The sequence below is a fragment of the Poecile atricapillus genome, chromosome 1, assembly GCF_030490865.1.
Source record: "Poecile atricapillus isolate bPoeAtr1 chromosome 1, bPoeAtr1.hap1, whole genome shotgun sequence".
In the NCBI taxonomy this organism is placed as follows: domain Eukaryota; kingdom Metazoa; phylum Chordata; class Aves; order Passeriformes; family Paridae; genus Poecile; species Poecile atricapillus.
In genome coordinates, this window is record NC_081249.1 from 26,720,604 (window position 1) to 26,744,579 (window position 23,976).

Sequence of the window (23,976 nt, forward strand, 5' to 3'; positions counted from 1 at the left end):
TCCCCAACCTGTGCGACACCAAAAATGCCTGGGAGATTCAAGACTCATACAAAACCTCCTCATAGACACACCATCCACCATCCCAGCAAAGTCCTGAGGGAACATTTTCACCACAAGGCTGCAGCAGCCGAAGGGAGCTCTCAGGGCAACAGATCTCTGCAGGAATCACGGAATCACAGAATGCTGAGCCAGAGGGGACCCACAAGGATCACCCAAGGAGCCCAACCCCCGGCCCTGCACAGCACCATCCCCAAGAGTCACACCATGTGCCTCAGAGAGCTGTCCAAAAGCTTCTTTAACTCTGTCAGGCTTGGTGCCGTGACCACTTCCCTGGGGAGCCTGTTCCAGTGCCCAGCCACCCCTCTGGGGAAAGAAGAACCTTTTCCTGAAATCCAACCTAAACCTCTCCTGGCACAGCTTCAGGCCATTCCCTCGGGCCAAATTCTACGGACAGTCTTTCTCTTCGAAACGGTAAAGAAGCCCTTCACCACAAATTTCTCTTTCTCTACAGTACGGACTGTAGAGAAAAGTCCCAGGACATGTTTATTTAGGGGCGTGTGGGGGAAGGGGCCCGCGCAGGGGGATGTCCCCGGCGGCCCAAGCGCTCCCGGAACGCCGCGCTCGGGGCGCTGTTTCCGGGAGGGAGGGAGAGAAGGCGGGGGGCGGGTTTGGGCGCTGCACCGGCGGGCGGCCCGTGGTCCCTCGGCGGCTCCGGCATCCAGGGCGGCGCGGGAGGGAGGGAGGATGAACCTGGAGCGGCTCAGGAGGCGAGTGCGCCACTACATCGACCAGGTGAGCGCCCAGCGGGGGCTGCTGGGGAAGGGCCGGCAGCCCCCGGGTTTTCCCTGAGGAAAAGCCGCTCTCGGAGTGGCTCCCGCAGAGAAGGAGGCCGGGGCGGGGCGGGAAGCGGTGCCGGCCTCTGCAACGGCGGAGAGGGCGTAATTTTGTCATTATGTCCCGTTTTCCCTGGAAGGGGAAGGAGCGGCGGTCAGAGAGGGGTGCGGCGGGCCGGAAGCGCCGCCTGTGCGGTCTCCAGCGGGAGCCGGGGCCTCCCGATGGGTTTTCCTGGTTTCTCCCTCGTGTGGAGAAGGAGGGGAGCCGCCGTGGGGCTGCTGTGTAGCGAAGGCGTATTTGCAGGATCTCGCCCTCACGGGTTGTGCAAGCTGGGCCGTACTTACCTGAGGCAGGGGGAAATGACCTCTGTTGCTCCAGGGCAGGTTCAGGTTGGACATCAGAAAAAAAAAATAAAAATCTTCTTGGTGAGATGGTGGTTAGGCATTGGAACTGACTTCCCAGGGCAGTGGTGGAGTCACCCTTCTTGGAAGTGGACATGGCACTGGGTGACATGGTTTAGTGAATATGATGGGTTCTGGCAAAGGTTGGACTTGGTTATCTTGGATGTCTTTTCCAACCTTAATGATTCTATGATTGTTTCAAGGGGGAATGGATTCAAACTTAGAGAAGTTAGGTTTAGATTAGATATTAGGATGAAATTCTTTGATGATGGTGAGGGTGGAACTTGAAACAGGATACCCAGAGAAGCTGTGGATGCCCCATCCTTGGAAGTGTTCAAGGCCTGGTTGGATGAGGTTTTGAGCAGCCAGGTCAGGTGGAAGGTGTAGTTGCCCATGGCAGGTTGGAACTAGACAATCTTTAAGGTCTCTTCTGACCCAGACCATTCTGTGATTCCCTACCTGGTGATTAAGCTGCCCATTATGCTCTTGCAATGCCGCAGACGGCTCTTACAAGGCCAGGGTTGTTTTCATTTGCTGATGGATTCAGCAGTTATGTTGCTGCAGGGCAAAAAAGAAAAAAAAAAAACCCAAGAGGGAAAATGCATATATAAATTAGGTTAAATGTAGTATCAAACTGTTCTGCTCTCCTTCCAGTTCAGACTTGGTGCAGGCGTCACTGCAGAGAAAAGCACACCCCTTAAATTCAGCAAAGGCATTTCTCTGTGTGGCCAGCAAGTCTGACAGAAAGACTGATTAGGGACTTAAGCTAATTTGGTGAGTTTGATTGGTTTAGTTTGTTGTTCACATTTGTGTTGAAATGTTTAACCAAACTGCTTTGCCACACAGCTGTATAGACAGCCGTGCACTTCTGAGGAGGGGGCATCAGGAGGAACATGAAGTTGCTTTTTTGTGTAATAATGTGTAATCCTTTAATACTGTAAAACTGCTCAACAGAGCAGTGCCTTGTAAGCCTGGATTATACCTTTCTTTTGTGGTGTTGAGATAATAATTTAAATGTCTTTTCTTGTAGACAGCTATTAAATGTGGGGGGGATTGTTTTGTGTGTTTTTGTGGATTTTTTTTCCCCCTTGGGAGTGCAGATTGAAACCAAACTAATCTCTTGACAAATTTGCTGGGTATTATTAATCCCCATCAAGTAGGAAATGTCGAAACACATGATAGAAGAGACCACTTAGGTCATGGAGTGTAGTGCTTTATGAGGGCTGGGATACCATCAGTGTGTGCATTTCAGAGGAGACTGCCAGACCTGTACTCCAAAAGCACAAAACAGTCCCTAAGTTTTTGAACAAACTCCACAACTGCAGTGGTGCAGGAGAGGAGAGACGCCATCAAGGCTTTCCAAGTCTTCAGAGAATCAGAGTGGTTTGGGTTGAAAGGGACCATAAAGACCATCTAGTTCCAACCCCTTTCCAGGGGCAGGGACCAGGCTACTCACAGCCTCATCCAACCTGGCCTTGAACGCTTCCAGGGATGGGACATCCACAGTTTATCTGGGCAACCTGTGCCAGTGCCTCACCACCTTCGCAGCAAAGAACTTCCTCCTAACATCTAATCTAAACCTACTCTCTTTTTCAGTTTTAATCCATTCCCCCTTGTCCACTTGCTGCATGCTCTTGTAAAGTCTTACAAATCCTTGCAATGGCAGGGTATCTGTTAAGTGTTCAGCATATCCTTGGGATCACATTAGACTTCTTTGCGTGGAGAGGGATAAAAAGGAACAGCAAGAGTGCCTGGTGATCTTCTCAGGAGATAATCCCAGCCAGTTCCCTGAGATTTTGCCTGGCACCCCAAACCTGATGGCAACTTTAGCTGGGTTAGTGGGATATCCCTTCAAATTCTGCTTCTGTCTCATCTCTGGTTGCCACCACTCCTACGTGTTTCACTCCTGCCAAGCTGGAGTCTCAGGAGTGAAAATGTGTACCCAAGAATAAGGGGAAATGCATGCAGGCACTATGGATGTATGTGAAGCTGAAGCACCTTGACTGAAGATTGAACATTTCTTGATTAGAGATGGTGCTGCTGAAGTTACCTGAAGTAATTTTGGTGCCCTTTTTTTTATATTTAGTATTCTCTTTCTTCTAAAAAGTAGCATTTTTTTTTTAGCTGGAGATGGGGATTCTTGCTACCTTTTCAGTGATGGAAATTCAACTAACAACCTATTGCCATACTTACACAGCACATAACTTTTGGTCAAACATACCTGGATTTTATTGAAGATAAATGAACAAGTCCAAATTACTTTTGGATATTCCTTGGAGGTTACAGTATTGGTCCTTTTAAACTATTTTTTTTTAAATTACAAAGACCTGAAATATGAATCACCATTCATTAAAGACTATATGCAAGATACTAAATCTGACTAATGTACAGTGTATTTCAAAATTATCCAGTAAAGCTAACCCCAAAGGAATACTAATTATTTCTATCCTGCTTTTACAGCAACAGTATCAAAGTGCCCTGTTTTGGGCTGACAAAGTAGCTTCACTCTCTCATGGTAAGTGGTTGCTTTTTACATTGTATTTTATGAATTTCTTTCTGATACTGTTCTGTTTTGCTGGGGTTTTAGTGCTGTTTGGTCAAATGCTGATGTCTTGAGTTTGGTTTAAGTGCATTTTTGTGATCTTTGGAATGCCATTCTCTTAAACAGAGCAGAGCTTATTTTCCTTCCCTTTTGAACTTTGTGTTAAAATTAACGTTTGTACAAAGCCTAAGGTTTGCCTTCCTTAAGAAACAAAAACCCAAGAGATCATGGTGGTTTCCCAGAGGACTCAGGGCTGCCCTAGGTGACAAGTACAACATGGGTTTACATTGGGAGGGTGTTGATGCTGTCCATAGCCACAGGCACTTACACTTCTTAAAGTGATTCCAGGGATTTGATCCCACAAAGGATTTGGTTGGGATCAAACCAAACCAGTAAGGTAGGAGGGTACCAAGCTGCACTTCTGAAATTGCAACTCCAAGCTATGAAAGTCTAGTGCTTTCACTGTTGTTAGGTTCCCACTGGTCTTTTAACTGAGAGACATTTATGGGTTGTTCTTTTCTGCCCTATGTCCAAGAGTAACCTGCAACTGCTGCTTTTTTTGGTCTGTATTGTTGTTGTCTCCTCAAGACACACTTCTGTTATGACATTCTTTGTATTCACTGTCCTGTGCAATATCTGATGTCTTTATAGTTAAAATCTGATTATCTTGTCATTTTACTCTCTCACTGATAGATACTGTAATTACTTTATACCTATTTATAAATAAAATTTCGTAACTCTCTAGGATGTTAGAGTAGGGTGAAGATACTTCTCTAGTGAAGCAAAAATGAGCATTGTGTATTAAAATGTTTCAAGCTATATTGTAAAGCAGTGGTTAATAATTTGTTCTTTCACTTTAGAGGAGCCACAGGATATCTACTGGTTGGCCCAGTGTCTTTACCTAACAGCTCAGTATCACAGGGCAGCACATGCCCTTCGATCGCGGAAGTTGGATAAGGTAAGTCATTTTGGTCAAAGGCATGCCACTGTTACCCCTCTTTTAACACTCTGCTGTTCACCACAGTGACTTCTCCACCGTCACAGACTTATGTTTATATGAAAAGTAATTAAGAAAGCTGCATAATTTCATTTATAAGGCCTATTGTTCAATTGGTCAAGTTTAAAGCATTGTTCTCAGATAAGGTCACAGAAAAGAGAAGGGGTCCAGGGATGTAACTGCAGCAGGTATGGGAAGGTGGATTGTCACTTCAGATGTAGTTGTTTCAATTTTCTTTCCACTCTGATAATGAGTGGTAAAGACAAGAGTCAAGTAAGTGTCCTTTGAGAATTTAGTAGAAGGGAAAGTGTTACAGGCTTGGTCAGGAAGGACTTTTGGTGGTGAAAGGAGTGAAGAAGCCATATAACTGAAAAAGGAGAGAGCAAAAGGGACTACAGGAGTGTAAGCAAACACATTGTCTCTTTATAACTGATGTGTGTGAAACTTCTCTTTCAGTTGTATGAGGCATGTCGCTACCTTGCAGCTAGATGTCATGTGAGTACACATTTTAACCCCTACTGGAAACAAATTAAACTAAATAAAAGACACATCTTGGGAAGAATAGGTACCTGATAGGCAGTGTGGATAGATATATTCAGGTTTAAATTTTCTGACAGTTGATTTTATTCTTTAACTTGCAGTTGGGTCACTGGACTATCCATTGTGGCACTTGTCTGAAGAAGTCCAGCTGACCTTTTTTCCCAGGAAATAATCCCCTAGTATTTTGTGGGCAAAGAATGTGAACCGTTTTGGTCTCACGTCTTAATGTTTACACTTTTATTTGGCTGGTTGTAATCTGAGCAGAGGAGATGTGGTTTATGGTTGTATGACTATAGTTAGCAGCTTTATACTTCTGTATAAAGTGTACACATAAAAGGTAAAATGCAGTGCTTTCAGAAACACAGCTGAATCAGTTGATAGATTAAATACAAAAATTTGAAATAGAATAATGTGCTGCTTATAGAATAAGATGATGGTATTTTATTAAAAGTTGTGTTAACTATTTTTCGAACTATACCTGTTTCTCTGACTGCATAATGCTGAATAATATATTTTTCTGTACGTTCTTTAGTTTATAATTTTTGCATATTTTTATAATTTTATCATTTTGCATATTATAGATGCCCAGTAAAAGAGATGACTGGAATTATAAAATGACAAATAGCCAAATAAGAAAAAGCATGCATGAAAAACCTGCTGATAAACACTAGTTGATAAAACCTATGCCTTTGAAACATGATGCTGTGTTTATTGATGCTTTATGTACAAATTTTTCAAAACCTTGTTTTTTACGTGCACATGTTTGGTTAGTATGCTGCAAAAGAGCATCAACAGGCCTTGGATATTCTTGACATGGAGGAGCCAATCAACAAACGACTTTTTGAAAAGTTCTTGAAGGATGAAAGTGGGTTGAAAGATTCTGCCACAGACTGGGAGATGTCACAGTCCTCAGTAAGTGACATTATTTTAAGAAATATTTTTGTAGGAAGAAAACCTGTGAAGTCAGAAAGTGATTTCATAGCTCTATGAATATGAAACTGCATTAAAGCTTTCTTTTTCGGATAACATAATTTTCAGAAATGCTGAATCATTTTTCTTTCATTCACATGTTTTGTGGTAGCTCGCCTGTATGAAAATAACTCCGTATGCAAAAATAAACAGTGTTTTTCAACAGCTTCTTATAAATTATTTGCAGACACTTTACAGGAACTTCATGATCTAGCATTGGTTTTTACAGTCTTTTAGCTCTTTCTTGATAATATATTCTAACATTGCTTTCAGTTAGGCTGCAGGTTCTGGGATAACAAAGGAAATTTTTCTTCTCCTCCAGTTATTTTTAATGAAATACTTCATAATCACTCAAGTGTTTTTCTCAGTGGGATATTCTTTGATCACATTTGTGAAAATTATGTGAGGTGAAGGTGAAAGTTTTGAAGCTCAGTGAAAAATTTCTGTGTAGACACAGTTTAAAGAGATTGGTACAATGTGTATGCTGAAGGGCCTGTGAAGAGCTGTTAGTTTCAAAGGTACAAATTAAAATTTATTAGCTGAAATTACAGTGTAGGTGATTGACAGACAGCATTTTCCCTTTAAGACTGAAGTAGCAAAATGATTTACACTGCTGATGTGAACTGATTTTGAAAGCTGGTATAATGGGATTAAGGGACTGTTATGTCTGATGATAGAGTTAGGTAATGTGTTAACTTTCTCTTTTGCTGACACTTTTGTGGCCTTCTGACTGAACTGAATACCTATCAAGGGAATTTGGAAAACATGTTAGTTAGTTAATAAGCATTGTAGAACAACTGGTAATTATGGGTTTTCCCTGTTTTCTTTTCTGGAATATCTCAGTTTTGGATTGAAAACAAGGATATATTTTTCTGTTCCACACAATTGAGTCCATTGATTTGGCCTTTTTTTATCTCTACTGTGGTCATTCTTGTCCTGCATGAAATATGTGGCTTAATGGTCAGCAAAGAAGTGTATTGCCTTTGGAAGTGACAATTTCTCTATGTTGGATATGAAGGGAATTCAGTATAATTAAGTTACAACTCAGTTTCAGAGAGCTGGATGCCAGAATTAGGAAAGATGAACTCTGTCCTCCTGTTTTTATTTTGAGCATGTGCTTGTTCGGCAGTAGGTTACCTGACAGAGCATTCTTTGGATTTTTCTTTGAGATAGTAGAGACAACTTTTTATTTAAAGACAGCACTAGAAGATCAGGTTCTATCATACATTAAATACTTTTTACTTCCAGGGAGCATATTTGATTTGTGCTCAAAACTAAATTGCAAACACTGATTCAGTCTTTGACCTCCAGTCCTGCTTTTCCACCAGATCAAGAGCTCTATATGCCTTTTACGAGGGAAGATCTATGATGCTTTGGATAATAGAACACTGGCAACTTACAGCTACAAAGAGGCCTTGAAGCTTGATGTTTACTGCTTTGAAGCATTCGATCTTTTAACATCACACCATATGCTGACAGCACAAGAAGGTCTGGAGAGAAGTATTTCTCAAATACAAGTAAAAATTACCTGCTTTCTCAGGATGTGTTTTCCTAGATAAAAATTAAGGCAATACAAAAAGTAGCAAACTTCAAAATGATAAGAATAGAAGATGTATGAAATGAGTGACTATTATGATTTGCACAAATTTGCATTTGAACTTTTATTTTTCAGTCCTGCAGTGCTAAGAGTTGAAAGAAACATGGTAACACAACTGTCCTGCTTGTTAGCTCCTGAAGCTCTTCTGCTCTGCCCAGCTCAAACAAAGTTTTGTCCTGTATTCTCAATTTCACAGGCTTTGAACCAATGAAACCCTCCTGGGGTTTGCTTACATGTTAGTTAATAGAGCATTCTAAGTGATAACATTTGATGTGTGGAGTAAATAAAAAAAAATTTCATCTTTATTACATTTTATTTTAAAGTGTAGCAGGAATAACTAATCAATCCTTAATTTCCAAAATTAGTAGTATTATCTGTTTCAGTGTATCTATGCTGTTACAGTCCTTGCAGTTGGGATGACCATCATAAAATCCTTTATATCTCTAAGTTTTTGAAAAGTTGGGTCTTGGTGTTTCTTCTGTAATATGACCACTTCAATATCTTTTAATTCATAGAAAAAGAACTCCTTGAATCTCTTCCTCTTAATAGACAGTGTACAGAAGAAGAACAGGAATTGCTTCACTTCTTATTTGAGAATAAATTGAAAAAGGTAAGTCCCAAAAATCTGGAGAATTGATTGGAAGTCTTGGCTTTGGGTGTAAATTTTCTTGGATCCCATTTATTCTGAACAATGAAATAAATATGGACTTTGTAGTTTTCAAAATTTTTTATGCAGTACATCTCACTTTATGCAGTAATGTAACAGTTTTCGGTTGTTTTCTGCTATGGTGACAACTTGAAATTCTGATTTATGCTTTTGAAAATGTATTTATTGAGAAACTTCTAGGTGGGGAAAAAGAGTGTTAATAATGTAGACAGAACATCATTTACCTGAAAATATTAAGCTATAACAACATCATTCCAGACTATTCTTATCCAAAGATAAAGTGATAAGGAGCCACAAAAATATATATTGTTCAGTTTTAATTTCTACAGCCTACACAAAACATATTGACCGTGGAAAGCATCTTTCGTGTTCTAAATGAGCTTTTAAATACATTTTAAAGAAGCATTTTACCAAATACAGGTTTTATGGACTTTCAGTTTAAAAATAAAAATTTTAAGAACTTTAAAGCTTCTTAAATAATCTTTTAGGACTAAAAATATTAATACTTATACCATCTGATTTTAGTTTAGTTTTTGTTTCAAATGTTGTTTCTTTTGTCTTTCAGTATAATAAACCCAGTGAAACACTGATTCCTGAATCAGTAGATGGTCTTCAGGAAAACCTGGATGTGGTAGTATCCTTAGCAGAAAGGCATTATTACAACTGTGACTTCAAAATGTGTTATAAGCTTACTTCAGTGTAAGTGTACAAAGCAACTTTCAGATTTTTTTCTCATATGGTGAAGTGTAATAATTATGCCTGGACTTACAGCAAATATTGTTGTTCAATGGGTAAACACACATAACAATTTGATGTGTATTGTAATATACATGTCATGTATTAAAATGTGTAGTTTGTGTCTGGCAAGAGATCGTATTTTTAATACATATCAGAAGTATCCAAGGTAAAACTCAATCAGCACTGTGCTGAACTTCCCTTCATCCATCCTCTTCCTTATTCTGGTACCTTCAATTTCATGTGCTCTCTACCTCCTTCTTGTTTGGCCTTCAGAATGAACTGGTTTGAATCAGATGGTTAGTTAGGAAGTTTGATTTCTCTGGCCAATTAACAGTTACAATCTTATTGATAATGATCAAAAGATATTATTAATTTAAAAGCTAGTTTGAAGGCATGTTATTTCTAATTTTGATGGCCAAGTATCGTGTATGGGTTGTTACACATTCCAGACACGCGCTGCTGCTCGGCTCAGAGGAGTCAGAACACTACCATGGTTTGCTTCTCAGCTGCTGTAGGTCTGGACTCATGGATGTGTTTCTGAATGCCACAGGAAACAAAATTTTACAACTGAGTTGAATGTGACTCTGAAGGCATACTGCCTGTTGTTAACCTCAGGAGGTTGAGGACTATTGCTTGAAAGTTACTGTCAAATGTATGGAAATGAACAGAAATGTTTTTGTTTTCTGTCTGCTGGTTAAATATGAAGTGACCTGCAAAACAGAAGAGCATTTTATTATGATTTTCTAATTGTATATTCAGCTTGAAAGAATTTTGTTATTCCCTTTTGTTAAGCTAAATTAACTGTTATATTTCTGGTCTGAAGAGAGCCTTTATTATGCTGTTAATAGTTGTCTTTAAGTCACAAGTAGTTTTCTAATGCCTAAAGTGGTAATTTACTCAAACATTACATGCTATGCAAGCAGTTTTCTTTTAACACATTAAAGTTTTTGAAATGTGCATTACAGTTTTTTTAATTTTTTTTTTTTTTTAGAGTGATGGAAAAAGATCCCTTCCATGCAAATTGTTTACCTGTACATATAGGGACACTTGTGGAGCTTAACAAAGCAAATGGTAAGGAACACAGCATTTTATACAACACAACAGAAGGCTGTAAAGCCCCAGTTTTAATAAATTAAAGATGCCAGGAAACCCCCTTATATACCATTTGAAAAATTACATATATTTTTCCTCCTACCTTCCACTTCAAGAAAACAGTGGTAACTAGTAAAGAAGGGAATTTCAGAGCTGACTGCCAGATTGAGGGTTAGGGGAAAGTAGATGTGCAAAGAGTTCATGGTCATTAATGTTGATATCTTTTAACCACTGGATTGTGTAGCCAGGAGGCCCATGAGCTACACTGCCTCATCCCTGTCATTGTGATTTCTGTTTCCAGGTGATCTTTGTACAGTATCTGGCTTACTTTTTCTGGTCAACAGTAAAACATAATACATTAAACTAGACAGAACTGTTCAGCAGGTGTGTACGCTTAGGTAGACATGTTTATTCTGTGATAGAAAAAATTCTAGACTCTTCTTGCCTTTGCTGTTGTGGAGGCCTCTGGTCAGTTCAAGCAAATGAATAATCATGCAACACCTTCATTGGAATTACAGGAATAGCTTACTTGCAGCTATGGTGGCTTTTTCTCATTCCAAACTGCATATAAATCAAGTGAAGAGCTTGAATGTCGTTAAAATCAATTGGAAAATAGAACAAGGAGCTCATATGCTGTGCAGTCTCTTGGGAACAGTGCATTGTATGTACGCAAATAGATCATTAGGTGTATTGGCACTTCTTGACGGTACCTCCTAGTGATTTTACGGCTAAGTACATCTGAAAATGGGGCCAGTACTCTGATTCTTCTTCTAAAGCTGCCTTGACAAGCATTATGTACAGAAGTTAATATTTTGTAAGCCAGTTGTAAGATTTTTTTTCTGGAGCAGAGAGTTGATACAAAAGTGCTTCAGGACAATCTCTTTGGTTGAAGAGCACTGTGGTCTGGAAATAGAAACTTTATGTGGCATAATGCTATTTCCTTTGAAATTGCATGGGCAATAGAATGGTTATCCTGTAGCTCATTATTGCTGCTATTATTAGAAAATCTATAGTAAGTTACTCCAGTAACTAGAATTATTATTTTTACTAAAGAAGTAATCACTTGGAATTATTCCAAATAATATAATAATTTATTTACTTTTGTCCTATTTTCAGCATATTAATGCACAGGACTCTACTTTGAAATGGAGCTAGCCAGTATGTTATACCTTTTAGATGTAGGAAGTTGAATAGTGTTTTACCTTGACAAGGTACATTCAAGTGTAATACTACTGGCATTTATTTTAATCTATGTTAATGACCTAAGTTGTTGCAGAATTCTTAAAGGGTGGGAAGTAGAGCTGCTTATTTGTGTTATGTGAAGACTTATGGGTTGTTTTGGTTGGGTTTTCTTTAGCTAATTGCAAAACTGAATCTATTTTGAGGCAGCTTGTAGCATTACCATTAAAAGAAAGCATTTTGTTTATTTATGGATTAATAATCTTAGATGTTCTGTATATTTTTTATGGAAAGCTAAAAGACTTGAAACATATAAATGTTTTAGCATGTTTTAATTTTCTTTTCTTGTTTCTTCCCACTACGTAGAGCTTTTCTATCTTTCTCACAAACTGGTGGATTTGTACCCAAATAATCCTGTAAGTTGTTCTAAGTTTTTGTTGTCAGATAGTTTCTTTTTTAGGTGAAAACACATACAAGTTGTAACGTATTAGTTTGAGCTACAGAATTCAAAATCTGTTTCTGGATGAAGCTTGTAGAAATAGTTTGCTCTTTTTATTTTCTCTGCCTTGTAATTTCCTTATGCCAAGGTTCTTTTTATAAAATTAAGTACCTGTAAAAGGTATTCAGTGTGAGTTATTTACTTTGATTAATAATTTAAAACAAATGCTACAGTAATAAGTGTCTACATGTCCCTGAGCAACCTTTTCCAGTGTTTGATCACCTTCACAGTAAAAATTATTTTTCTTTGAGTTGATCTTAATTTTCTGTGTTGCACCATTGCTTCCTGTGCTGTCATTGCACCACTGAAAAAAATCTGGCTCTGTCTTCTGTTCCCTACCATTAAATAATTTAGGACAGCAGTAAGCTTTCCACTTACCTCTCTTCATGAGGCTGAGTAAGCCCCAGTTAGAAAGGGACATGCCAGCAGCTCTAGCTTGTCTGTAGCACCAAATAATTTGAAGAGCTGACTGTGATTTCAGTGAAAATGTTCCTAACTTCTGTAATTATTATGTCTTCCTCTCTTTTGGTGCTTCACTAAAATGAGTGTGATGCATCTAATATTCTATTTTGACTTTAATGTGTAGGTGTCATGGTTTGCAGTAGGATGCTATTATCTCATGGTTGGCCACAAAAATGAACACGCTAGAAGATATCTCAGGTAATTTTTTTTTCTGTTTTCCTTAGTGAATCTGTTGCTCACTTGCTAAGTAAACATTTAATGTTCATGATTGTTCGTAAGCCCATAAAGAGAAGCCTCAATAAACTGGTTATTACTTAAATACATTTGTTGCCACCCTTTTTTTTGTATAGCAATTTAGACCTAGTCCATAGAGATACTTTAAAAATGAGGAAGACTTATGTTGTATCTCTCTAGGCAGTCCCCTTTCCTATTCCTGCAGTCACTCATGCTGCTGAGCTAACTACAGCTGTAGTCAGTTCTCAGTTGAGGGACACTCAGGCATTCTCCCAGGTTCAGGTTTCATATCTGAAAGGGAAGAATTTTATGGAAAATTCTGACATGTGGCTGTCAAGTTCTTTCTGTGCACAAGCAATGGTAGGCTTTTCAGGTTTGCTGTTTCCTGTAGGTCTTCTGTATGTGTACTGAATATCAGCATAGGGACCTTTGTGAAGTAGGACATTTGTTCTGGTGCTGTAAGCTTAAACTGAGAAGGCATAAATCAACCTGTAAGACTAATTTTTCCTGAGACTTTTACAGGCAATATATGTAAAGATGAGTTAGTCATTTAGACTTTTCAAATGCCTGGTTATTATGAGTAAAATATTTATATTCCTTACAAGTAGCATGGTGAATTTCTTCAACTAGCTGTCCTAAATGGTATATTTGGTTTTGGTGCTGAATTAAAAACCATCTTTAAGTGTACAAGCATCCCTAGACAGCAAGAAAGGGTCTGTAGATATACTGAAGAAAAAAACAAACAAACCAAAAAACAACAAACACCAAAATTCGGAGTAGTTCTGGCAAAAGGGAAAAGAGGTCTGCTGAAAGTGAAATAGTAACAAGATGCTTAAATTTCTTGGAGAAGAATGATAGTATAAAGCTAACAAGGCTGGGAATTACTATGGGCTACACAGTGGTTTCCAAAAAAGAAACTTGAAGACACAGTCAAATGCCCACATACCTTTCATTGCTGTCATGGGTAGCAAGATAGAAATGTATGAATATGTAAAGTTTTGTCTCAGAAGACAGAGGACAAATCGTTCTCTATGATCTGTGATGAGAAATAATGAGTTTAACTGTGACAGATAAAATTTGGATTTTATGTTAGAAAAAAAATAAGTTTTTAAGGATAGTTAAGCAATATGCTAGAATACTTATGGAATATGTATTATCTCCATGTCAGAAGCTTTTAAGAAAAGACTGGGCACACTTGTTATGAGCTGTTTAGTTACGAAAGCCCTTGCCTTCAGATTCAGAAAATAATCTACATAGCTTCCTAATGTTCCTGTCAAGTTCTCCTTTCTTTAAAGTCTTGAGGTTGATGACTTGATGATCAGGTTGCAGTTCTCAGCTCAAGACTTGAGTGATATTTTGTATACTTCTGTGCTGCATGGCCTATGAAGTGACAAATGCTCATCTTCTTCAAGGCTAGTGCAATTAGAAGGCAAAATATCAACCTAAGTGTTCATTTGGTATTTTCATATCCTGCTTCTTAAGCTTGGATTTGATAGAATATGTTTATTTTAAAATGTATAGGTAGGATTTTGCAATGAGTTTTGAGTCACTACTAATGTTTTCTGTATTTTACTCAATTCACCTACGAAATAATTATGCTCAGTAATGTAAAATAATTCCTCCTGTCTGTTAACAATAGCAGAAATAATAAAATCAATTCACAAGAATGTGTGATGCTTCTAAGTGCTAAATAGTTCAAACTTTTAAAATTAACTTTGTTTTCCACTAGTCATTACAGACAATTATCTCAATAGATACCTAACCATGTGGCATAGCATTGCTATCTAAGTAGTCATCTGAAGCAGATGAAATTTAATTTCAGATGTGTTTTCTTGTGACTTGCTCTTGTTTTTAGCAAAGCTACTACACTGGAGCGAACCTATGGACCTGCATGGATAGCATATGGACATTCATTCGCAGTGGAGAGTGAGCATGACCAAGCAATGGCTGCATACTTCACAGCTGCACAGCTCATGAAAGGGTGTGTACAAACATCATATTCAGAGAGATTCAAAGGAATCCATAAGTGTAGAATATTGACTTACATCCCTTTAAGCAGTAGCAATGCATTTGCAACAATTACCTGGTAGAGAACAAGGGAGGAAAAAACCCCGAACAATTTTAACTGTCTGCATTTAACTGCATTATTTGCGATTACTGTTCTGGTTTTATAAATTCTGAAGTCAAGTTTTATATATAGGTAATCAAAATTCTACCTGAACATCTTCTGAAATTTGTGAATCATGGCTGTCATACTAGCTCATCAACTGCTGTATAGTAATAGCTCAAACAGGTCTTTCATGCTGTGGGAGGGGATTGTAAAATGAGTCGTAAGCTAATTGTGTTATATTGCATATAAAACTATTGTATTTGATTGTGGTTACTGGTAAATGTAATTCTTTTATTGATTACTTCTATTTGTAAATTAAATGTATGAATGAAATTAAGGGAAAAAATCATCAGAACTAAACTTGAGTGCTGAGAAAATACATGTGATTGCAGAGCAAGTTACAATTGCATTTTGGAGTTCAGTCTCTTGTTAAACAGAGATGGAAAGTCTTTTAAACTTCCCCTTAGGTTGGTACTCCATTCAAATCAGCTTTTACTTGGATGTACATAAACATGTGCAAAGAGTTGGCATGTCTTTATAGTTTGTGACTCCATTCTTGACAACCACACAGAAACAAATGTGCACTTTGTTTTACGGTTTTTAGGTGTCATTTGCCGATGCTCTATATTGGACTGGAATATGGTTTGACCAACAATTCCAAGTTGGCTGAACGGTTTTTCAGCCAAGCTTTAAGCATTGCACCTGAAGATCCTTTTGTTATGCATGAAGTTGGAGTGGTAGCATTTCAAAATGGAGAGTAAGCTTGCAAAATACAATCAAATACTATCTTAAATGTGGATTACTCTGAATTGTAATGTGCCGGTATCTCCCCTAAAGTACTTATATTGGACTATAGTGTCTTTTGGTTATAGTTTAGATGGTGTTCACCTTAAATCCTTGCTTTCTACATTGTTCTTCCTTGTTTAAGATTGAACAAGAACAGAATTTAATGCTTGAGAAACATCCAGAGATTGATGCTATCTTCCATGTGCCTGTCATTGTGTAGTTGAATGCATGAAAAGGCATCTATTTGCACACATAGTATAAAATCTTGTGCAGCAAACATTTTGTCAGCTTAGGAGTTCCAAATACATTCTAGGGAAAAAAACCTAACCTATATAAGAAGTGTTTAGTCAATATTTTTAGTTTGATTCTGATTATTTTTTATTTTTTTTTAGTTTTGTCTTGGTAGCTCTTAGAACCACAATGCAAAATATAGCCAAGTGTAAATTACTGGGTTTTATATGTAATTTCACTCATATGATGAAATAATGTAATAGAAATCTTTTTTGAATACAGTTTTCTCATACTGCTAATGAAAACTCTTCTTTAATTTACTTCCCCACCCCTTCAATCCTTAGCTGGAAAACTGCAGAGAAGTGGTTCCTTGATGCACTGGAAAAAATCAAAGCTATTGGAAATGAGGTATTTATTCTAATAACGTGCAAGGTTATAAATCTGTAAAACTCACGCGAATTCTGTAATAGCTTGTGACAAAACATGTTGTGCTTATTTTAAGATGGAAGTAATACAGTATAAATTATATTTTAAAGCTGTGTCTTCAGTGTTCCTAGGCTGAGACTTGACTTTTTCTAGTTAAGTATAAAACAGGTTTTGTTTGGTTTGCATCAAGTTTTAACATCACTGACTCTTTAAAGAAATACTGTTATCTTTGGGGAATGTAAAAAGTAGAAAAATTAGTTATTGAATAAATGTTTTGAGCTTGTGTTTTGTTAGGAGTTTAAAATGCTTGTGATATTTTTCTTGTTCATAAACAAAATTCTCTATTCATTTGTATGTTGGTTTTCTTCAAGTAGACAAAATTTAAAGTCTAGGAAGCTGCAGTTATTTGAATTGTTGCATTATTTTGCAGGTAACAGTTGACAAGTGGGAGCCTTTATTGAACAACTTAGGACACGTCTGCAGAAAACTCAAGTAAGCAGAGAGTAATGGAGCTCCATTTCTCTATAATGCTACACAGATGTATTTTCTCTCTCCTTTATGTCAAGATTGTGTACCACATGAGAGCAGTGTAGATTTAACCTGTAAGAACTAGATTCTCTAAATCAGGTTGTGAACATAGCTACATTAATCACCCCTTATATTGCGTTTATTACACAAAAGTTAAAGTACTTAATGTAAAAGCCTTTCTTTAACTATTGATTTTTATTAGGGAATTAGTTGTAGCCTTTTAGATGCTTGTATGGGTGTGAATTTTAACTCTCCACTGTCCCAGTCCTCACATATTGAAATATGTGCACTGATTTAGTTAACATAAATGTGGGTTTGTGCCAATTAATTGCTTGGATTAGCACTTGCTTTTCTTTACTGAAGTGAAATATTCACTGGCATTATAACACAGCAAGGGTGTCTTAATCTATGTTTTTCAGAAGAAAACTATTTAATATTTCATTTCATGTTTCCATTCCATGAAAAGTAAAAGTGCAAAGTACACATACAAGCTTTAACAGTTTTAACATAGAAACGTTTTCACATTAATTACCTTAATCTGACTTTAGCCAGTGCTTTCTTTTGTTCAATCAATGCATTTTTTTTGAAATATTTTTAGTGGTTTTAATTGCTCAATTGGTGTACACTGTAATTTTTGTTTAAAAGCTTCTAATGAGAATGTGATTATGGTAGATGAAAGCTGTACTTCTGCTTTGGCTTTGGTAGTAATTGCTTTGTGCTTGAATTGCCAATTAGTCTTTATTTTCATTATGAAATAAGGACGTATAACAGTTACTCCTTGTGCCAAGATCAAACAAAAGGCATGCTTCTGAAATCTGTTCATGAGTATAATTGCAGGGTTTTTTCAAATACTTGTTTTGTTTATAATTGCTTTTGTCTTTTTTTTAAATTTCTGCAGTAAGTTACTAATTGCTTTGTACAACTTCTGATATTTGCTCAGGTTCAGAAGTCAAAGCTAAAATATTTTTACATACTTGTAAACCATCTTCCAAGAAAATAAATTTGAGAATTTAGGCAGCTGTACATATGCTTTGACATTCTAAAAAACTCTGTAATAACTAATTTAGTAGTGTCTGTAATATGTAATATGGCTATTATGAATTTACTGGATATATGTCTACTCACTAGGATTATGTGGTTGAAATGAAAGCAGCATATTCAAATACAGTAGTAGTCAATTGGACGTGTAAATACTATGAGTGGAAATGAAATTGCAATCATGTGAAAGGTTTGTGCAGCAATCAAACAGTTGCATAATTTTTCTTCATCAATTACTTGATGCCCTCTAACAACTTCATGTCTGGCTCATTGCATAATTTCATTATCACTTTGGATGTTAAAATTTCTCGTGAACATGTGACATCTATATTTTTAACAATGCGGAACTAGGATGTCAAATGTGACAATTTAATTTGTCAGTAAAGTTGCAGTGTACATTTAATCCTTATTTTATAAAATAACAAATGCAATAATCAGTGTAATTAATAGGTAATTTTTAAAGACAGGTTGGTATTTGATAGCTATCATGGATATGTAAAAACCTCCTTTTCTCATAGAGTGTATCATAAAATGATGAAGGTACCAGTGTACTCAACACTTAAGGGTTGTGAGATTTCTACCCGGAGAGCTTTTCTCAGTTTGAATCATGTGTGATTTAGTCTTGTATTGCACCTTCTCTCCCTCAGGAAGACAAATGAAAGCTACAGAAAGAAAGCCAGTGCTACAATGAACAGCATTAAACATCTAAAGCAATTTACCATACCAAATAGCTAAGATCTCGAAATGGGACCTAGGTGTAGGCTAGGCTGTTTTGCTACATAAGGAGAACAGTGATTTCTCAATTATACTGAGGAAGAAAATTGTCGATATTCATGAGTCTTTTGTAAATTCTATTATTATATTCAGAGTGTGAAGCAATAATTTTAAAGTTCTGGTGCAATTGTGTTCCACTTCGCTGAGGAAAATACCCACAGGGTACTGTAAAAACAACTTTCACCATGAAACTTACTAATAGATATCCTGCACTTAACCCTAACAGGAAGTATGAAGAAGCACTGGAATACCATCGCCAGGCTTTGGTATTAATCCCTCAGAATGCTTCTACTTACTCTGCCATTGGCTACATACACAGCCTCATGGGCAATTTTGAAAGCGCCATTGACTATTTCCACACGGTATGTAACTGGTTTCACCTGAAGGGCTAGTCATAGATTCTGTTGTTTACTGTTTCACTCTGGTTTGGGTTTAGAGCAGCCTTTTTTCCAGCTTCCAAGTAAGTGCTCATTTTATAATCCTAATTTGTTGGTTTTTTTCTTAAATCTTCTATACTTCATTGATTAGGTAAAAAATGGCCTCTTTGGCAAACTTTGAATTGCAATTTATATATTATGTACATAAGCTTCTCATGCACCTGAAATAATTTTAAATACTTCCAACCTAGACATTTTACAGTAAGTAAACAGCAGCATATGTTATATTACATGATATGTAAATTATTTCCTGTCTGTATATATGTTCTTTTCTGGTTTGGTTTTCATACTTTCCTTTCTTACTACTTCAGCCAGTTCAAATGATGGTGTTATTTTGGTTGTGTGGTGTTTTGCAGTGAAGACTATGCTCAGATAATATTGTGGAACAACAAACCAATAAACTGAACCATTGCATACTTAAGATGTAAATGTTTTTATTTGCTGCTAAATACTTTCCACTGTTTTGTTTTTTTTTAATAGGCCCTTGGTCTCAGACGGGATGACACGTTTTCGGTCACAATGCTTGGACACTGCATAGAAATGTACATTGGTGATTCTGAAGCCTATATTGGTAAATATCTAACTTATGTGTCTCTTAAGTCATTGAGTCCTTTGAGGAGTGTTATTCTTATATCAAAAAGGACTGCCTACCACTACCTAATTAACTCACAAAGTAGAGGATGTTTTTGTTTGTTTTTTTTTAATGTCTGAGTAAGAACTTAGCAGCAATTGCAGATGACCACTGGTTTTTGTGAGCATCATGACAGTAAACTCTCATCAGAATAAAGAAAGGAAACACTTTCTCATTAAAGGTGTTGATGGTTTATTTTATAGAAAATACTGATTTGTGGCATCTTAGATTGCAAATGGAATGGGGAAAAAAATAAACAGAGGTATGGAGTTAGGAAATCAGAGCTAATGCTAATGCTGTTGTAGAGTAAGGTATTTTCACCTTGTCAGAAGTTGTCTCTGTGGAGACAGGATAGGTTCTTCTGACTCCAAAAATACAGCTTTAGATATGGTAAAAAAAGGTGCTTCATAACAGTAATACATTATATTGCTGTAGGTTTAAATTTGCTATGAAAGTTTTTCTCTGCAAAAAAACTTCTATATTTTTTATAAATTTCTGCTTCGTTGAACTTAATGATTTATCTGTAATGAACACAGCTGATGTCCTGTCAAAGATGTTAAGAAGGCTGAAGCATTAAAAGTCATCCGTGTGCTCTAGAGCTTTTCCTGCAGATTTTTCACACAATTGAAACAGATGTTTCTTCTCAATATTGTCTTGCTCCATATATAGTCATTTAACACGTCTGGAAAAACTGTGCAGCCATGTGAGATGCATTAATGCAAACCAAGCTGTGTGTAACTTAAATAAGAAAAAAAGCCCCTTGGAGAATTGGGAAGGGAATTGGCAATTACTTCTCAAAACAGACTTTTGAGTCTGAATTGTGCTTCTTGTATTGTGCTTTTTTGAGAAAGGAGGCTGCTGGACTTTTTCAGAACTTATTCAGCTTCAGTCATTAAGCAGCAGCAGCTCCTTGATGGTCTGAAAGCAGAGAATTATAGTAGTTGCTGAATGATAGTTTCTTTGAGATTACATTTTAGAGAGTATTAATTTGAAATTAACAAATTGTTTGTCTGTTTTCCTAGGAACAGAGATCAAAGACAAATTAAGATGTTATGACTTTGATGTACACACAGTGAAGACTTTAAAGAACATAATTTCACCTCCCTGGGATTTCAGAGAATTCGACATAGAAAGACAAACTCTGGATGAAAGTGGCATAGTAACATTAGAGACATCAAATCAAAGGAAAAGTACAGATACCAGTCGCCCATTGGAAGAAACATTTGAGATTGAAATGAATGAAAGTGATATGATGTTAGAAACATCAATGTCAGACCACAGTACGTGACCATAAATACTGGTAGAGAGCTCATTTTGTCTAAGTGTAGTATGTTTGTTTTAGCATTTTTGTTATGGTGTTGTACTTTCATGAATTTGCTATTTTTTATATGAATTCAAACTACTATGTACTTAACACCAGGAGTTTTGTAGTTCCTACTTTATAAATATTCCTTTCCTGATAGCACTCTCATGAATCCCCATCTGAATCAAGAAGACCTTATTGTATTGATGCAGGCCATATACATAGCTTGAATCCAGAGTATTTTGCACATGTCTGTGCATTACTGAACATCAATTCAAGTTTTAGACACAACTGCACTTTGGAATTCAAGGGTATCAAGAGAGGAAGATCTTGGGGAGGAGTCTGTATTTTGTCAGCAATTGCACACACTCTCACTGTGGAAATCTGTTGGGTCCAGGTGATCCTATTGCTTTCCTGTGAGGACCAGCACAGTAGTGAAGTCTGGTTCTGTCGCAGTGACAATGGGAATTGTGCTGTGGCTCCACAAAGGGAACTGGAGATGCCCAAATTTCCCTTCCATATGTTAGAAAATACGGATTGGACTTTGTGTTGAGTGCAGAATTAAAGAACAATCCCATATATTTTTAAACATGATAAAATAAGGGGAATAAAAATGTTTTACTTCCTAGTTCTAAAACAATTCACCCAAAGTTACACGTTCTCCTGAAAAACATAGTATGAGCCATGAGTCTTAAGTGAAAAAGTATCCAAGCAGAGTGTTGGAAAAATTAATCATTTAGGAAGCATATGCATCTCGTGGACAGAGTCAGGTCTCTCTTCTTCAGTGTGGCTGGCAAAAACAGTTCATACAAAGGGCTTTCTTTTCTTTTTCAAACTGGTAATTGGGGTGTGGTGCAGGTGAATTCTTTGAAGTAAACTGGGGATTTTTCCTGGACACTCCGGAAGAATCTATAATGAGTGTGTCTCAACAACTACTCTATTAGGCAGGTCTCTTTCTTTAAAAGATCTTTTGATAGTTATTTTTACATCTGTGGTTATGTATCTGGAATGATTGTAATCAAGACTATCTCATGGATAATATGACAGCAAAGGCTTGTTGCTGCACACAGAAGGATATTGCAAATGGATTCTCAAAGATTCTCAAGGAACCAAGCTCCTTTTTCTTTATATCATTAATTTTTAATCCAGCATATGTAAATCTAGTTTTCTAGTAAGACATGATGGCAGTTTCTAAATGGAAGGTGGCAAAACAATCTTCTAGAGAATCAGGCCTTTTGACTACTGTCAGATGGATATAAGTCTTGCATTGTTTTCCTCTGTTACTAATTTTTTTCATTGGCAAAATGGTTTTAAACACTGATAAAAGTTCATCTTTCTTCCTCCACTCCCCAGTTACGATCTGATGCTGTGTCAGCTGCGATGGCAACACTGGTTTATGTTATTCCTGCCTGTAGGAATCTACTGTTCTACTTTCTCAGCCATGGTATTACAAATCCTTATGTGGTTACATTGTAAATGAAAGCAAGGAACTGGAACAGCATTTTAAAATAGTTTCTAGATCTGATCAATTCTCAGGTTCAAGGAGAGCAAGCCACTGCTGTGTTACTTGTCATCAGTGGGGAAAAATGGTTGGAGTGGGAGGAAACAGATGGAATAGCAAGAATGGGCACTGCTGTAATGGCAGCCTATCGTGACACTGTGCCTTGGCAGGTATCTGTTGGAGGTTTTTTGGCTGGCTATTGCTAACCTTCGTTTATTGGTATTAAAAATTTCCTAGAAAGTAATGTATGCAAAGTGTCCTAGATTGTGAAGGACTCTTTTGGATGTCAGAGGAATTCTTAATATGGCTTAGCTTGGCTGCAAGCCTTTTAGGCAGCTACTGTTGGGTTAGAACTTGTGAACTGGTTCATGATGTATGTCTCAGACAGGACTTTAGGGAAAGCTTTTCTCTCCTCATTTGTCTTCTGTAAAATGTTTTGAGCGGCTCTTGTTCTGTCCTAATCCCTGCCTTTGTACAGGCAGCACCTCCTTGCCCTGGTCTTCTGCACCTCCCATCACCTGTCCTGCTCCAGTCCTGCTCTTCCTAGATAGTGCTTGGTGCCTTTCTGGGTTATGATGACATTCATCCTGGCTCTAGTTAAATTGAGTATTTCCCTTGTCTTCATTAGGACTTTGATTATTAGTTCCAGCCTGACTTGACCTCATATTCTTGATTCCTGCTGCAAGCCATTGCCATTGCCTCGCTTGGCTTTGGCAGCTGGGTACAAGGGTCCAGGACTGTCAGGTTGGGTGGCTTATAAATATGCCCCCAAAAGAGACATTTTTACTCTGTCTCATAACTTCATCTTACTCTTCCAAAGATTAGTTTTGTCCCAGAGGCAAATTTTGTCGTTACTCCCCCCAGAGTGGGGAGATCTGACTGTTGCCTTCAGGGTTCTCATAACAGATATGAAAACCCACAAGATATTTGTACTGTGAATGGCTCCAAAAGTTTCTTCATTGGTGCTGCTGCCTAAAAGATTTGAAAATTAATAACATGTTAGCTCAACTGATCAGAGCCTGGTGTTAATAAATGTCAGTGTTACAAGCCTAAACCCCATGTAGGCCATTCACTTAGGAGTTGACTTGATGGTCCTTGTGGGTGCCTTCCAACTCAGAATATTCTGTGATTTCAGTTTTCTCAGCCAATGCCACCTACTTTTATTATTCCACATCAGATCATGTATTTCCTTCATGCTGTGGACAGCTGTTTGAGGACTATCAATGCATCAGGATCTGAAGATTTGCAATGACCTCATGTATTCTGATTAAATGGCAGGTACTTCTGCTCCTTCTGTCTAGTTTGCATAGCTCCAGACAAGTCTGTCCTTAAATGTGTGACATGTCCTTGCTTTGGAGCTTGCTGTACCTCTGCCACCCGTTCTAGATGTAGTCCAAGATATTTCAACTCACACAGGAATTTTAATAAACTTTTTGGATCTAGGTATTGCAAAATTCGTT

General features: G+C 37.4%; 1 protein-coding gene across 1 annotated transcript; it reads left to right on the plus strand.

The window, feature by feature from the left end:
- Positions 1 to 669: 669 nt before the first annotated feature.
- Positions 670 to 23,961, plus strand: CDC16 (cell division cycle 16). The gene is made up of 18 exons (XM_058839154.1): positions 670 to 792; positions 3,696 to 3,750; positions 4,638 to 4,735; positions 5,231 to 5,269; positions 6,086 to 6,226; positions 7,612 to 7,771; positions 8,396 to 8,490; positions 9,113 to 9,246; positions 10,277 to 10,356; positions 11,923 to 11,972; positions 12,642 to 12,715; positions 14,607 to 14,732; positions 15,466 to 15,618; positions 16,223 to 16,286; positions 16,735 to 16,796; positions 18,871 to 19,006; positions 19,562 to 19,652; positions 20,735 to 23,961. Exons 1-18 carry the CDS (start codon positions 745 to 747, stop codon positions 20,998 to 21,000), a joined length of 1,872 nt encoding a protein of 623 aa, XP_058695137.1. The 5' UTR covers positions 670 to 744; the 3' UTR covers positions 21,001 to 23,961.
- Positions 23,962 to 23,976: the final 15 nt, after the last annotated feature.

Coding starts and splice junctions, on each gene's coding strand:
- CDC16 (XM_058839154.1), top strand. CDS start 745: ATGAACCTGGAGCGGCTCAGGAGGCGAGTGCGCCACTACATCGACCAG. Junction 6,227..7,611: donor GGGAGATGTCACAGTCCTCA/GTAAGTGACATT, acceptor CTTTTCCACCAG/ATCAAGAGCTCTATATGCCT. Junction 14,733..15,465: donor GCTGCACAGCTCATGAAAGG/GTGTGTACAAAC, acceptor TACGGTTTTTAG/GTGTCATTTGCCGATGCTCT.